Consider the following 16,994-nt stretch of genomic DNA (forward strand, 5'->3'; position numbering starts at 1 on the left):
GAAATTCTACCAATCAATGTCTCAGATCACAAAGGTATAAAACTAGAAATAAATTGTACAAAGAAAACAAAAAGGCTCACACACATGGAGGCTTAACAACATGCTCCTAAATAATCAATGGATCACTGACCAAATTAAAACAGAGATCAAGCAATATATGGAGACAAATGACAACAACAGCACAAAGCCCCAAATTCTGTGGGACCCAGTCAAGACCGTGCTAAGAGGAAAGTATACAGCAATCCTATTTAAAGAAGGAAGAACAATCCCAAATGAATAGTCTAAAGTCACAATTATTGAAACTGGACAAAGAAGGACAAATGAGACCCAAAGTCAGCAGAAGGAGGGACATAATAAAGATCAGAGAAGAAATAAATAAAATTGAGAGGAATAAAACAATAGAAAAAAATCAATGAAACCAAGAGCTGGTTCTTTGAGAAAATAAACAAAATAGATGAGCCCCTAGCCAGACTTATTAAGAGAAAAAGAGAATCTACACACATCAACAGAATCAGAAATGGGAAAGGAAAAATCATCATGGACCCCACAGAAATACAAAGAATTATTAGAGAATACTATGAGAAGCTATATGCTAACTAGCTGGAAAACCTAGAAGAACTTTGTTCAAGGGTAGCTACTTTACTACCTAGAAGAACCAGAAAACTGGACAACTTTCTAGAAAAATACAACCTTTCAAGACTGACCAAGGAAGAAACAGAAAATCTAAACAGACCAATTACCAGCAATGCAATTCAATCAGTAATCAACAAAACTACCCAAGAACAAAACCCCTGGGCCAGATGGATTCACCGCTGAGTTTTATTAGGCATTTAGAGAAGACATAATACCCATTCTCCTTAAAGTTTTCCAAAAATTAGGAGAGGAGGGAATACTTCCAAACTCATTCTATGAAGCCAGCATCACTCTAATACCAAAACCAGGCAGAGACACCACAAAAAAAGAAAATTACAGACCAAGATTCCTGATGAACATAGATGCAAAAATACTCTATTAGCAAACAGAATTCAAAAATACATCAAAAGGATCATACACCATGATCAAGTGGGATTCATCTCAGGGATGCAAGGATGGTACAACATTAAAAAATCCATCAACATCATCCACCACATCAACAAAAAGAAGGACTAAAACCACATGATCATCTCCATAGATGCTAAAAAATCATTTGACAAAATTCAGCATCCATTCATGATAAAAACTCTCAACAAAATGGGTATAGAGGGCAAGTACCTCAACATAATAAAGGCCATATATGACAAACCCACAGCCAACATCATACTGAACAGCGAGAAGCCGAAAGCTTTTCCTCTGAGATTGGGAACAAGACAGGGATGCCCACTCTCTCCACTATTATTCAACATAGTACTGGAGGTCCTAGCCACGGCAATCAGACAAAACAAAGAAATAGAAGGCATCCAGATTGTTAAGGAAGAAGTCAAACCATCACAATTTGCAGATTACATGATATTGTACATAAAAAACCCTAAAGAATCCACTCCAGAGCCGGCCTGGGAGGCCTGGATGCCTGCCTTTGGGACCCGCTGCTCTGGGAACTAGTTCCTTACTTGTGCCCAGTAATGCAGCTTGTCCTAGCTGCCCTTTGCTTGGTGTTTGGCCTTTGAGCAGTTAAAGCTCGCTGAGGGACGAAGCCACTGCCCGCGGTAACGGAGCTCCTGGTTCCTGCTTCTGTCCTGACACCCAGGACAGGGAAGGCGGCCTCTGGCACTTCAAGGTCCTGCCTGCGGCTGGGGTGTGACCTGGTGCAGAGGCTCTGCCTCCGGCTTTCCGGGCTTTTCCTCCAGGGCCTAGCAGAACGAGGAAGCGGAAGAGGTGGCAGCTTCTCAGCTGTGTCACAGTGAACAGTGTGCAGTTCTAAAACATCTCATTATCTTTTACCCTTAATTCATTCTGAAGCTTAAACAAGGGAATTTCTGACTCAAACAATAGAGGCAAAGCAAGCCTGATTTTTTTGAGGAGGGGGCAGAAGATGGCGGCGTGAGTAGAGCAGCAGAAATCTCCTCCCAAACAACATATATCTATGAAAATATAACAAAGACAACCCTTCCTAAAATGAAGACCAGAGGACACAGGACAATATCCAGACCACATCCGCACCTGAGAGAACCCAGAGCCTCGCGAAGGGGGTAAGATACAAGCCCCGGCACCGCGGGAGCCGAGCGCCCCTCCCCCCCAGCTCCCGGAGGGAGAAGAGCAGGCAGAGCGGGAGGGAGACGGAGCCCAGGACTGCCGAACACCCAGCCCCAGCCATCCGAGCCAGAGTGCAGGGCGCTCGATACTAGGAAAACAGGGCAGCAAGAACAGTGAGCGGGCACTGGAGGCTGGGCGACAGAGGGCATAAGAAAAGCGCGCGACCATTTTTTTTTTTTTTGCTTTTTTGCTGTTTTGTTTTGGCGAGCGCTTTTTGGAAGTCTTAAAGGGATAGGGACCCCAATACTAGGGAAACAGGGCAGAAAGACCGGTGAGCAGAGGCCTGAGGCTGGCACCGCAGAATAAAGAAAAACGAACGACCACCTTTTTTTTTTTTTTCTTTTTTTTTAATTAAAAAAATTTTTTTTTCTTTTTTTTTTGGTGGGCGTTGTTTTGTTTTGGCGGGTGCTTTTTGGAAGCCTTAAAGGGGCAGGGCGGGACACTTAATCCAGAGGCAGGGAATCCGGGGATCTCTGGGCACCCTAACCCCTGGGCTGCAGGGAGCAGGGAGGCCCCTTACGGAGATAAATAGCCTCCCAGCCGCTCCTGCTGCAACGCGACTCCACCATTTTGGAGCAGCTGCCCGAGCCAGGCCACGCCCACAGCAACAGCGGAGATTAACTCCATAGCAGCCGGGCAGGAAGCAGAAACCCTGTCTGCGCGCAGCTGCCCAGCACAAGCCACTAGAGGCCGCTGTTCTCCCAGGAGAGGAGGGCCACAAACCAACAAGAAAGGAAGTCCTTCCAGCCGTCACTCGTCCCAGTTCTGCAGACTATTCCTATCACCATGAAAAGGCAAAGCTACAGGCAGACAAAGATCACAGAGACAACACCAGAGAAGGAGACAGACCTAACCAGTCTCCCTGAAAAAGAATTCAAAATAAGAATCATAAACATGCTGACAGAGATGCAGAGAAATACGCAAGACAAATGGGATGAAGTCCGAAAGGAGATCACAGATGCCAGAAAGGAGATCGCAGAAATGAAACAAACTCTGGAAGGGTTTATAAGCAGAATGGATAGGTTGCAAGAGGCCATTGATGGAATTGAAATCAGAGAACAGGAACGCATAGAAGCTGACATAGACAGAGACAAAAGGATCTCCAGGAATGAAACAATATTAAGAGAACTGTGTGACCAATCCAAAAGGAACAATATCCGTATTATAGGGGTCCCAGAAGAAGAAGAGAGAGGAAAAGAGATGGAAAGTATCTTAGAAGAAATAATTGCTGAAAACTTCCCCACACTGGGGGAGGAAGTAATCGAACAGACCACGGAAATACACAGAACCCCCAACAGAAAGGATCCAAGAAGGGCAACACCAAGACACATAATAATTAAAATGGCAAAGATCAAGGACAAGGAAAGAGTGTTAAAGGCAGCTAGAGAGAAAAAGGTCACCTATAAAGGGAAACCCATCAGGCTAACGTCAGATTTCTCAACAGAAACCCTACAGGCCAGAAGAGAATGGCATGATATATTTAATACAATGAAACAGAAGGGCCTTGAACCAAGGATACTGTATCCAGCACGACTATCATTCAAATATGACGGTGGGATTAAACAATTCCCAGACAAACAAAAGCTGAGGGAATTTCCTTCCCACAAACCACCTCTACAGAACATCTTACAGGGACTGCTCTAGATGGGAGCACTCCTAGAAAGAGCACAGCACAAAACACCCAACATATGAAGAATCGAGGAGGAGGAACAAGAAGGGAGAGAAGAAAAGAATCTCCAGACAGTGTATATAACAGCTCAATAAGCGAGCTAAGTTAGGCAGTAAGATACTAAAGAGGCTAACCTTGAACCTTTGGTAACCACGAATTTAAAGCCTGCAATGGCAATAAGTACATATCTTTCAATAGTCACCCTAAATGTTAATGGGTTGAATGCACCAATCAAAAGACACAGAGTAACAGAACGGATAAAAAAGCAAGACCCATCTATATGCTGCTTACAAGAAACTCACCTCAAACCCAAAGACATGTACAGACTAAAAGTCAAGGGATGGAAAAACATATTTCAAGCAAACAACAGTGAGAAGAAAGCAGGGGTTGCAGTACTAATATCAGACAAAATAGACTTCAAAACAAAGAAAGTAACAAGAGATAAAGAAGGACACTACATAATGATAAAGGGCTCAGTCAAACAAGAGGATATAACCATTCTAAATATATATGCACCCAACACAGGAGCACCAGCATATGTGAAACAAATACTAACAGAACTAAAGGGGGATATAGACTGCAATGCATTCATTCTAGGAGACTTCAACACACCACTCACCCCAAAGGATAGATCCACTGGGCAGAAAATAAGTAAGGACACGGAAGCACTGAACAACACAGTAGAGCAGATGGACCTAATAGACATCTATAGAACTCTACATCCAAAAGCAGCGGGATATACATTCTTCTCAAGTGCACATGGAACATTCTCCAGAATAGACCACATACTAGGCCACAAAAAGAGCCTCAGAAAATTCCAAAAGATTGAAATCCTACCAACCAACTTTTCAGACCACAAAGGCATAAAACTAGAAATAAACTGTACAAAGAAAGCAAAGAGGTTCACAAACACATGGAGGCTTAACAACACGCTCCTAAATAATCAATGGATCAATGACCAAATCAAAATGGAGATCCAGCAATATATGGAAACAAATGACAACAACAACACTAAGCCCCAACTTCTGTGGGACACAGCAAAAGCAGTCTTAAGAGGAAAGTATATAGCAATCCAAGCATATTTAAAAAAGGAAGAGCAATCCCAAATGAATGGTCTAATGTCACGATTATCGAAATTGGAAAAAGAAGAACAGATGAGGCCTAAGGTCAGCAGAAGGAGGGACATAATAAAGATCAGAGAAGAAATAAATAAAATTGAGAAGAATAAAACAATAGCAAAAATCAATGAAACCAAGAGCTGGTTCTTCGAGAAAATAAACAAAATAGATAAGCCTCTAGCCAGACTTATTAAGAGGAAAAGAGAGTCAACACAAATCAACAGTATCAGAAACGAGAAAGGAAAAATCACAACGGACCCCACGGAAATGCAAAGAATTATTGGAGAATACTATGAAAACCTATATGCTGACAAGCTGGGAAACCTAGGAGAAATGGACAACTTCCTAGAAAAATACAACCTTCCAAGATTGACCCAGGAAGAAACAGAAAATCTAAACAGACCAATTACCAGCAACGAAATTGAAGCGGTAATCCAAAAACTACCAAAGAACAAAACCCCCGGGCCAGATGGATTTACCTCGGAATTTTATCAGACATACAGGGAAGACATAATACCCATTCTCCTTAAAGTTTTCCAAAAAATAGAGGAGGAGGGGATACTCCCAAACTCATTCTATGAAGCTAACATCACCCTAATACCAAAACCAGGCAAAGACCCCACCAAAAAAGAAAACTACAGACCAATATCCCTGATGAACGTAGATGCAAAAATACTCAACAAAATATTAGCAAACCGAATTCAAAACTACATCAAAAGGATCATACACCATGACCAAGTGGGATTCATCCCAGGGATGCAAGGATGGTACAACATTCGAAAGTCCATCAACTTCATCCACCACATCAACAAAAAGAAAGACAAAAACCACATGATCATCTCCATAGATGCTGAAAAAGCATTTGACAAAGTTCAACATCCATTCATGTTAAAAACTCTCAGCAAAATGGGAATAGAGGGCAAGTACCTCAACATAATAAAGGCCATCTATGAAAAACCCACAGCCAACATTATATTGAACAGCGAGAAGCTGAAAGCATTTCCTCTGAGATCGGGAACTAGACAGGGATGCCCACTCTCTCCACTGTTATTTAACATAGTACTGGAGGTCCTAGCCACGGCAATCAGACAAAATAAAGAAATACAAGGAATCCAGATCGGTAAAGAAGAAGTTAAACTGTCACTATTTGCAGATGACATGATACTGTACATAAAAAACCCTAAAGACTCCACCCCAAAACTAATAGAACTGATATCGGAATACAGCAAAGTTGCAGGATACAAAATCAACACACAGAAATCTGTGGCTTTCCTATATACTAACAATGAACCAACAGAAAGAGAAATCAGGAAAACAACTCCATTCACAACTGCATCAAAAAAAATAAAATACCTAGGAATAAACCTAACCAAAGAAGTGAAAGACTTATACTCTGAAAACTACAAGTCACTCTTAAGAGAAATTAAAGGGGACACTAACAGATGGAAACTCATCCCATGCTCGTGGCTAGGAAGAATTAATATCGTCAAAATGGCCATCCTGCCCAAAGCAATATACAGATTTGATGCAATCCCTATGAAACTACCAGCAACATTCTTCAATGAACTGGAACAAATAATTCAAAAATTCATATGGAAACACCAAAGACCCCGAATAGCCAAAGCAATCCTGAGAAAGAAGAATAAAGTAGGGGGGATCTCACTCCCCAACTTCAAGCTCTACTATAAAGCCATAGTAATCAAGACAATTTGGTACTGGCACAAGAGCAGAGCCACAGACCAATGGAACAGACTAGAGAATCCAGACATTAACCCAGACATATATGGTCAATTAATATTTGATAAAGGAGCCATGGACATACAATGGCGAAATGACAGTCTCTTCAACAGGTGGTGCTGGCAAAACTGGACAGCTACATGTAGGAGAATGAAACTGGACCATTGTCTAACCCCATATACAAAAGTAAACTCAAAATGGATCAAAGACCTGAATGTAAGCCATGAAACCATTAAACTCTTGGAAGAAAACATAGGCGAAAACCTCTTAGACATAAACATGAGTGACCTCTTCTTGAACATATCTCCCCGGGCAAAGAAAACAACAGCAAAAATGAGTAAGTGGGACTATGTTAAGCTGAAAAGCTTCTGTACAGCAAAAGACACCATCAATAGAACAAGAAGGATCCCTACAGTATGGGAGAATATATTTGAAAATGACACATCCGATAAAGGCTTGACGTCCAGAATATATAAGGAGCTCACACGCCTCAACAAAAAACAAATAACCCAATTAAAAAATGGGCAGAGGAACTGAACAGACAGTTCTCCAAAAAAGAAATACAGATGGCCAACAGACACATGAAAAGATGCTCCACATCGCTAATTATCAGAGAAATGCAAATTAAAACTACAATGAGGTATCACCTCACACCAGTAAGGATGGCTGCCATCCAAAAGACAAACAACAACAAATGTTGGCGAGGCTGTGGAGAAAGGGGAACCCTCCTACACTGCTGGTGGGAATGTAAACTAGTTCAACCATTGTGGAAAGCAGTATGGAGGTATATCAAAATGCTCAAAACAGACTTACCATTTGACCCAGGAATTGCACTCCTAGGAATTTACCCTAAGAACGCAGCAATCAAGTTTGAGAAAGACAGATGCACCCCTATGTTTATTGCAGCACTATTTACAATAGCCAAGAATTGGAAGCAACCTAAATGTCCATCAATAGATGAATGGATAAAGAAGATGTGGTACATATACACAATGGAATACTACTCAGCCATAAGAAAAGGGCAAATCCAATCATTTGCAGCAACATGGATGGAGCTGGAGGGTATTATGCTCAGTGAAACAAGCCAAGCGGAGAAAGAGAAATACCAAATGATTTCACTTATCTGTGGAATATAAGAACAAAGGAAAAACTGAAGGAACAAAACAGCAGCAGAATCACAGAACTCAAGAATGGACTAACAGGTACCAAAGGGAAAGGGACTGGGGAGGATGGGTGGGTAGGGAGGGATAAGGGGGGGAGAAGTAGGGGGGTATTAAGATTAACATGCATGGGGGGGTAGGAGAAAAGGGAGGGCTGTACAACACAGAGAAAGCAAGTAGTGATTCTACAACATTTTGCTATGCTGATGGACAGTGACTGTAAAGGGGTTTATAGGGGAGACCTGGTGTAGGGGAGAGCCTAGTAAACATAATATTCGTCATGTAAGTGTAGATTAGTGATACCAAAAACAAAGCAAAAAAAAAAAAAAGGGCAGTTCCTGTGTGGTAACCTCCAACGAGTTCTACACAAGGGTATAAAGGGCATATAAAAGTGTAGGCAAAGGGTCTGTTTGTGTTTATACAGAGGATCAAAGCCTAATTGGGCTACCCCGAAAATGAACTAACATATGATATGAAAAAGAACTTCCAACATCTGCACTCTCTGGAAGACTCATGCCAGAAGATGATCATCAAAAAACCCCAACAAAGATCCACGCACTGCTACAGCTGTAGATGCACTCATCCCACCAGTTCCTGGACTTGCCATGGGAATGAGGAAGGAGATATCTAAGCTAGCCTGTGCATACAGTAAAACAACAAATTTGACTGGATCTATACTGTTGGAACTCAACCAAGAATTTGGAGAAGTGCAAATTGTAGCGCTCCAAACTCTTACAACTACAGACTATTTACTGTTAAAAGAACATATGGCATGTGAACAGTCCCCAGGAATGGGTTGTTTTAATTTGTCTGATTTCTCTCAGACTGTTCAAGTTCAGTTGGACAATATCCACCATATCATAGATAAGTTTTCACAAATGCCTAAGGTGCCTTAATGGTTTTCTTGGTTTCACTGGAGATGGCTGGTAATTACAGATATGCTTTGGTTATGTAACTATACTCCTATTATGTTAATGTGTGTGCGCAATTTAAGTAGTAGCTTAAAACCTATATATGCTGAAGTTACTCTACAAGAAGATATGTCAAAGAAATAATCAATCTTCCCATGTTTTCTTCCGTCTGCTACTTCTATAGCTTTTCTTCTTCCTTCCTAATTACAACCCTTAAATAGAATTCGTGCCTCATATCAAATTTACCGAGTATCATAACTCCTCCAAGTGGTAAAGATACCTCAAGACAAATGCTGGGCATAGAAGCCACAGGGCATAAATATGCAAAGAAGTAAAAAGCTAACCTTTTCAAACAATAAGGCTTCCCTCTCACTTACCAACTTCACATTTCCCTGTATGGCCCCGGAAGATGACTGGTTAGCCAGAGACGGGTAAGATTCCTCAAGGGAGGAACAACCTAAGACAGGCACAGTCGCAGTGGGGCCATCAGGTGAGAAATTGGGGATCAACAGAGGTGAGGCTTAGAACCTCACCCCCCCTGTTCTGAGAGAAATCTTCTGCATACGTGGATGTTTTATTGCCCTGGTCTAGCTTGGATTAACACATAGTCTACAGGCACACACCTGATCATCTACATTTGCTCTCTTACAACACTAAACTATGTTTTCTACCTTTATCTTGTATCTACCTACCACTTCAGCATTTTATTAAAAATAATAATAATAAAGAGAGAAATGTGGTATCCACATATAAATCAAGTATAAAAACCAAATGAGTATTCATATTTGAACTGACTGTTTAGAGTTCATAATGCATGAGCAAAACCGAAAGTTTCTGTGATGACTGCCCTTGTACTGTTCACTATGTAACTTATTCATTATGTAAGAATTTGTTCTACATGTAAGAACTTGTTTGTTATGCCTCAGAAGATTGGAGAGTGACGAAAATTAGGCTTGGGGTGAATTAATGATTGTCCATTGAGCATTGACTCCCTTATACAGAATTTTATTGTCGTTAACAACCATTTGATCAATAAATATGAGAGATGCCCTCACAAAAAAAAAAAAAGAAGAGAAAAAAAAAAAAAAAAGGACAGACTTCCAATGGTAAAATAAATAAGTAACCGGGATGTAATGTATAGCATAAGGAATATAGTCAAGATATTGTAACAGCTTGGTAGGGTGATAGCTGGAACCTAGAATTATGTATATAAATGTTCTACCACTGTGTTGTACACTTGAAACTAATGTAATGTAATACTGTGCGTCAACTACCCTTCAATAAAAAATAATTATTTAAAAAAAAAAAAAAAAAAAAGAATCCACTCCAAAACTACTAGGACTAATATCTGAATTCAGCAAAGTTGCAGGATACAAAATTAATACACAGAAATCTGTGGCATTCCTATACACTAATGATAAGCTAGCAGAAAGAGAAATCAGGAAAACAATTCCGTTCACAATTCCATCAAAAAGAATAAAATAAAATACCTAGGAATAAATCTAACCAAGGAAGTGAAAGACCTGTACCTTGAAAACTACAAGACACTTTTAAGAGAAATCAAAGACACTAATAAATGGAAATTAATCCCATGCTCTTGGCTAGGAAGAATTAATATTGTCAAAATGGCCATCCTGCTTAAGGCAATCTATAGATTCAATGCAATCCCTATCAAAATACCTACAGCATTCTTCAATGAACTGGAACAAATAGTTCAAAAATTCATATAGAGCCAAAAAAGACCCCGAATAGCCAAAGCAATCCTGAGAAGGAAGAATAAAGCAGGGGAGATCTTGCCTCCCAATTTCAAGCTGTACTACAAAGCCACAGTAGTCAAGACAATTTGGTACTAGCACAAGAACAGACCCACAGACCAGTGGAACAGAATAGAGAGTCCAGATATTATTCCAAACATATATGGTCAAATAACATATGATAAAGGAGCCATGGATATACAATGGGGGAAATGACAACCTCTTCAACAGCTAGTGTTGGCAAAACTGGACAGCTACAAGTAAGAGAATGAAACTGGATCATTGTCTAAGCCCATATACAAAAGTAAATTTGAAATGGAACAAACACCTGAATGTAAGTCATGAAACCATAAAACTCTTAGAAAAAAACTTAGGCAAAAATCTCTTGGACCTAAACATGAGCAACTTCTTCATGAACATTATCTCCCTGGGCAAGGTAAACAAAAGCAAAAATGAACAAGTGGGTCTATATCAAGCTGAAAAGCTTCTGTGCAGAAAGGACACCATCAATAGAACAAAAAGGCATCCTACAGTATGGGAGAATATATTCATAAATCTGATAAAGGGTTGACATCCAAAATATATAAAGAATTCATGCACCTCAACAAACAAAAAGCAAATAATCCAATTAAAAAAATGGGCAGAGGAGCTGAACAGTTCTCCAAAGAAGAAATTCAGATAGCCAACAGGCACATGGAAAGATGCTCCACATTGCTAGTCATCAGAGAAATGTAAATTAAAACCACAATGAGATATCACCTCACACCAGTTAGGATGGCCACCATCCAAAAGACAAATAATAGCAAATGTTGGCAAGGATGTGGAGAAAGGGGAACCCTCCTACACTGCTGGTGGGGATGTAAATTAGTTCAACCATTGTGGAAAGCAGTATGGAGGCTCCTCAAAAAACTCAAAACAGAAATACCATTTGACCCAGGAATTCCACTCCTAGGAATTTACCCTAAGAATGCAGGAGCCCAGTTTCAAAAAGACATATGCATCCCTATGTTTATCACAGCACTATTTACAGTAGCCAAGAAATGGAAGCAACTAAGTGTCCATCAGTAGATGAATGGATAAAGAAGATGTGGTACATATACACAATGGAATATTATTCAGCCATAAGAAGAAAACAAATCTTACCATTTGCAACAACATGGATGGAGCTAGAGGGTGCAATAAAGCAGGTGAAATAAAGCAGGTGGAGAAAGACAAGTATGAAATGATTTCATTCATCTATGGAGTATAAGAACAAAGAAAAAACTGAAGGAACAAAACAGCAGTAGACTCACAGAACCCAGGAATGGACTAACAGTTACCAAAGGGAGAGGGACTGGGGAGGGTGGGTGGGAAGGGAGGGATAAGGGGAATACAGGGCATTACGATTAGCACACATGGTGTGTATGTGGGGCACGGGGAGGGCAGTATAGCTCAGAGAAGACAAGTAGTGATTCTATAGCACCTTACTAGGCTGATGGACAGTGACTGTAATGAGGTATATGGTGGGGACTTGAAAATGGGGGGAGTCTAGTAACCATAATGCTGCTCATGTAACTGTACATTAATGATACCAAAAAAAAAAAGTTTGAGGATGCTTCATTTTCCTAAGATGGATATTTTTTCTTACTCCACAGATGCCACGCTCATCACCAGGGTATATCTGGGTTGAGGTAAGCCTTTCCTTTTCTTCTTCATTAACACAAATCAGACCCAGTTGAGTCCTCCCTTTTCCTTGGGGCTTCCTCAGGCCTCCAAACACATTTAATTCAGTGAGAGAGAGGGGGGGGATAGGATGTAAATTAGAGCTACCTCTTTGAAGTTGGGAGACCTAAGGTCTAGTCTTCATCAGTTAGCAGCCCCAGGACCCTAGCTAAGTCATTCAGTGTCCCTGAGCCTTGTTTCTTTATTTGTAACAGAAAGAATCAACCCCTTCCTTACTGCATAGGGTTTGTGAGGAAGAAACATAGTACACATTCTGTTAAAAGCACAATGCGCTCAAACACGCGTTCCCACCACTCCCGCAATGCCTCGCTTTACTTTGTAATCTACTACGGGGTTTCTGGCCTCCTAACTATTTTCTAATTATTTCAGGAATCTAAGTTTCCTCTCCCCAACTAGAGATCCACTCCTCAAGGCAATACTTTTACCTTATTTCTACTGAGACCAAAATACTTAACACTTAACTGATGTCAGTTCACACACAGGGAAATTAACCACTGGTTCTCTCCAAATAAACAACATGAATACTATTTGGACAGAATGGAGTTAGCACAGAAAGATAAGGAAAGGGAGGTAAGAACAGAAAAGAGAAACGAGCCATTTAGCTCTTTCCAAAATGAGAATTTAACCCAAGCTGGCAAACAGTAAATTAACGCAAACCGGAGGAAATGACAGCTGCTGAACCAATCTTCTCTCCTTTTATGAAGCCTACTCCCTGAAATCTGGGCAAATTTACATACACAGTTGCCAAATTAGCAGCTGATTGTAAGTAAGAATGAGCCAGTTATGAATTCATGATATAAGTTTTACAAATATTTCCATTAATCAAGGCATCAGTTATCAGGAAAATCATGCACTGATGTGAGAGACTTTCATCAAACAGAATTGTGAACTAATCTAAGGGGACTCACGTTAATCTTTTCATAAAAACAGCATGTCTAATAAGGTCCCAATTAAAAATGGATAAAAAGGAATAAGAAATGAGGTCTCCCTTGAAGGATGCTGACCTGCATGTTATCTATTAAGTTGTGGGGACAGTGAAAGGGATAATTCCTGAATTTCGAGTGATTCCTGCAGGGGGGTAAAGAAAAGTAATGTCTGTGGAGCACCCAGAAGCATCACCCCAGAAGCCCTGCAGGGTGCCAGCATGCCAACTCCTCAAGGCAGCTCAGCGGCACCATCATCACCTCTAAAACCGCAGAGCCTGTGGCTGGGGGGACAGTGGGAGTCGTCAAGGTTCCCCGATGAGCCAGAAGAAAAGTCCTTTGGCTGAGGATCCTCCCCTCTCTGTGCACGGCCTCGGCAGGCCTGGCTGGGCTGCAGACACTTCCCGCCCCTGGAGTAGGGGTGGGTGAGGGGGCCCATGTGGTTTGAGCAAGAAAAAGGACTAAGTCACGTGAGCTGGGAGCCCGGCTACAGATGGAAGCAGGAAAGTGGTACCTGCCGGCCCCCCCACCAGCCCTACAATTTGCCACTGGCTCCCAGAGTGGTGTCCTTCCGTCCCCCATCCCCCACCCCTCCACCATTGTTTTTCAGGGCTGTCAGAGGTACTTTTGTCCCAAGTCTGGGGAACACTGAAAGGCTCTAGAATTCTCAAGCATTGTGACATGAACCCAGGGACTGCATACCATCCTGCAGAAACATGGCCTGTGTATCGGACCTCACAGGATGATGAGCAACTGGAAGATGGGGGCTGCATCACGGTCATTTCTGATGCTTTGCACATAGCGCATGGTCAGTATGTGCTGAAGTGGGTGTGATGGCAAAGACTACTTCACATTTACCGTGGCAGCTACCCTCCGCCAAGCTGGGGAAGCAGTTCACACCCCACTACCACGAGCTGGAAGGCTTCTGCTTTCTCTAATTCATGTTTTGCCTCTCACAAGAGACTAAAAGCTTTAAGACCTATTAAGTCTCAAATACTTTAGATCCCCCAGAGCTGTGTCTCAAGAATACTAAATAGCATTGTCTTAAAACATTTTAAAATGAGCAACCAAAAGTAATTTCAAGACACAAGTAATTCAATCTCCTACAAGACACTAGTATTTTAACGAAATATGAACTACACATACCATGTGGTTGGGAAAGGTTCTGTTCTGATTACTTGCCTAGGTGTTTACAACTCCACAAAGGAAGAACTCTGTTGGGCTGAACCTGCAAAGTGTGGGCGTTCGGAGGAAAAGGAGAAATGGGCTTGCAAAGTGTGTGGGTTGTGGGCACACTAGGAAAAAATAAGGTCAATTTTAGCAGTGATCAAACAAAAATAAGTTAAAAACTTAAAGTAAATGACTTCTAGTCCTATCTCCAACACTGACTTGAGGAAAACTGCTTATTTATTCAGGGCCTCTACAGAAGGAAAAGGAACAAGTAATTTTTTGAGTAGCATTAAAAAAAAGATAGCCCCTCTATGCTCAATCGAGTATCACTGTGTTAGATCCTGGCCAGGTCCTGCGTGCTCAGTCCCTGGAGGGACCTACAGTGTAACTGACACCAAGGTGCAGGCCCTCTACTACTCACTAGCACACAAGTGCAGTGCAACTATGCCCGTGACATGCTCACTGCTGGCACAGAACATGTGGACACAGACACTTGGTACTGGTGACCTAGCAAATCACGTCCAGAGGCCAAATGAATGACAGAGCTTGCCAAATGTATTTTAGAATCAGCAAGATATTTATGCTAGGGTTCCAGCTAAGGGCAGGGACAAGGGTCCACTTGGGATCACCCATTACTGACAGAATGTCTACCCATGAAGGCTGACTGCTGCCACCCACCAGCTTCTCCTGTGATGCAGCCAGGATAGCCCAAGATGCCTATTCAATGCTATTTTGTATCCTTTGATGAAATTAGTATCCTATGAGCTCAGTGCTGTCTGTACAGAATAATTTATACCTGAGCTAGGTGCCTGAGTTCACTCTCAACAACTGTCAAACCCTGTCTGTCTGCTAGTAGGTAGAAACCGCCAACTGGGAAGGTTGGCGAACACTGCAACATTTACTGCACAGCTTCTAAGACCAGACAACATATGATAGATAGGTATCCGTTTATGAAATGGCTCAACTCTTTCAGCTCTGATTCCTTTTTAAAACAGGTTGTATGCTTAAAACTATATTTTGCAAAGAGAAAGACGAACACTTGCCCTCACGTCAGGTCACTATAACCTCAGGAAAATGGGTCACAGCAAGACCTGGGACCAGTACTCCCTCCTATGAGGTTCCTTTTTGCCCTGACAGAGACCTGGAGGAACATGCCCGAAGCAGCAAGCTACTCACTTCCACTTCTGGTCTAGAAGAAAGATGAACCTTTGTCACATTATTTTGACAAACTTTTCCTAGATAAATGTGATATATATAATACTGAAATAGGGGCAATCATATCTTATTCTTTTTCTCATTTATAGAACCAATTACATGAAAGTGCTCAGTAAAACAACTGTGAGACTCAAGCAAAACAGGAGTCAAGTTGATAATCAGGTGCAATGAGTCAAGTAGGAACAGAAAAGTTTTCCCGTTTGCGGTTTACAGCATCTTAGACAACGGAGAAAGAAACTTGAGATGCCCCAGGAGGCTGATGCCTGTCCCTGCTCAAGTTGACAACTTTTTATTTTAAGATAGTTTTTCTAAATTTAATTACAGCATCGGGCCGACCTAATAATACTCTATTTAGTGCTACTCAGAACCTTATAAAACTCACAAGACTTTAAAATAGTGGATCCACAGGCACGTGACTACCAGACCTACATAACTCATAACCACGGACCATGCAACCATAACCTAGTCCTCCAGGGGCAGCTACAGCAAACATCCGGAGCAGAAAAGCAGAAACCACATCACAGGTTCAGACTTTCATGCCACCGCCAGAATCCCAGTACTCTGTCCATGGCCATTAGGAGAGAACGGCTCCACTGCCTCTTCTTCGTTACTGAGAGCTTTTATTTCCCCAGCAAAGCTGTCGCCCCTGAGCTCCTCTAAGGACATTTTTTGGAATATTTCCATTTCATAAAGATTGCTTACGTGTGGTGTGTTCCAAATGCAATATCCAACTTTGCCTAGGATGAAAAAGAAGTTCAGTCACTTATTTTTTAAAAACGCAATATCCCTATTTATTGGAAATCAAATTAGAAATCATTCAGGTCAGTTTTTTAAAAACTGTTTCTTACTACCCTCTAGTGGACAGGCTGTTGATGGATGACACAGCTTTTCTAACAGCACCTAGAAAGGCTCATTTTTAATAAAAACATTAGAGGAAAAAAAAACTACCCAGAATGATTCAAAACATACTGTATTTTTAATCACAATAATTAGAAGTGAGAAGCCTAACTTCTTTAGTTGTCAAAGAAACAAGACTATACAAAGTTTTAAAATTAGATATTTGGCTTATACAGAAATTAGTATATACAAAGTTTTCAGAGCATATTTAAAAGAAACACGGAATATAGTGGCAACATAAAGGCTTCTGTGTTAATACATAAGTTTTCTTATACTGAAAACAAGCAAGTACTAGAAATAAAGAGATAATAAATACATAGTACATGGATGGAGAAGTAAAACATTTATCTAACATCTAGTACAGTGAGACTTTGGTTAAGCAGAATATACCTCAAGATGGAGGCTGTGAGTTAAATAGTAATGTCAAAACTAGCTTAACAGTCAGAAGTACAGTGTATACACAATCCTATTTTCACAACTTTGCATAAC

The 16,994-nt window shown here is 41.1% G+C and overlaps 1 protein-coding gene across 2 annotated transcripts in view; it reads right to left on the reverse strand.

Annotated features, from left to right (window-relative positions):
* Window positions 1-16,994, reverse strand: part of TDP1 (tyrosyl-DNA phosphodiesterase 1) — a 98,900-nt gene that overhangs the window by 68,065 nt on the left and 13,841 nt on the right. For both annotated transcript variants that reach the window (XM_036882338.2, XM_036882337.2), the window contains exon 6: window positions 16,311-16,345. In XM_036882338.2, coding sequence (XP_036738233.2) covers window positions 16,311-16,345 — 35 coding nt within the window. The remainder of the gene's footprint in view (window positions 1-16,310; window positions 16,346-16,994) is intronic.

Source organism: Manis pentadactyla, chromosome 11 (genome assembly GCF_030020395.1).
Source record: "Manis pentadactyla isolate mManPen7 chromosome 11, mManPen7.hap1, whole genome shotgun sequence".
Lineage (NCBI taxonomy): Eukaryota > Metazoa > Chordata > Mammalia > Pholidota > Manidae > Manis > Manis pentadactyla.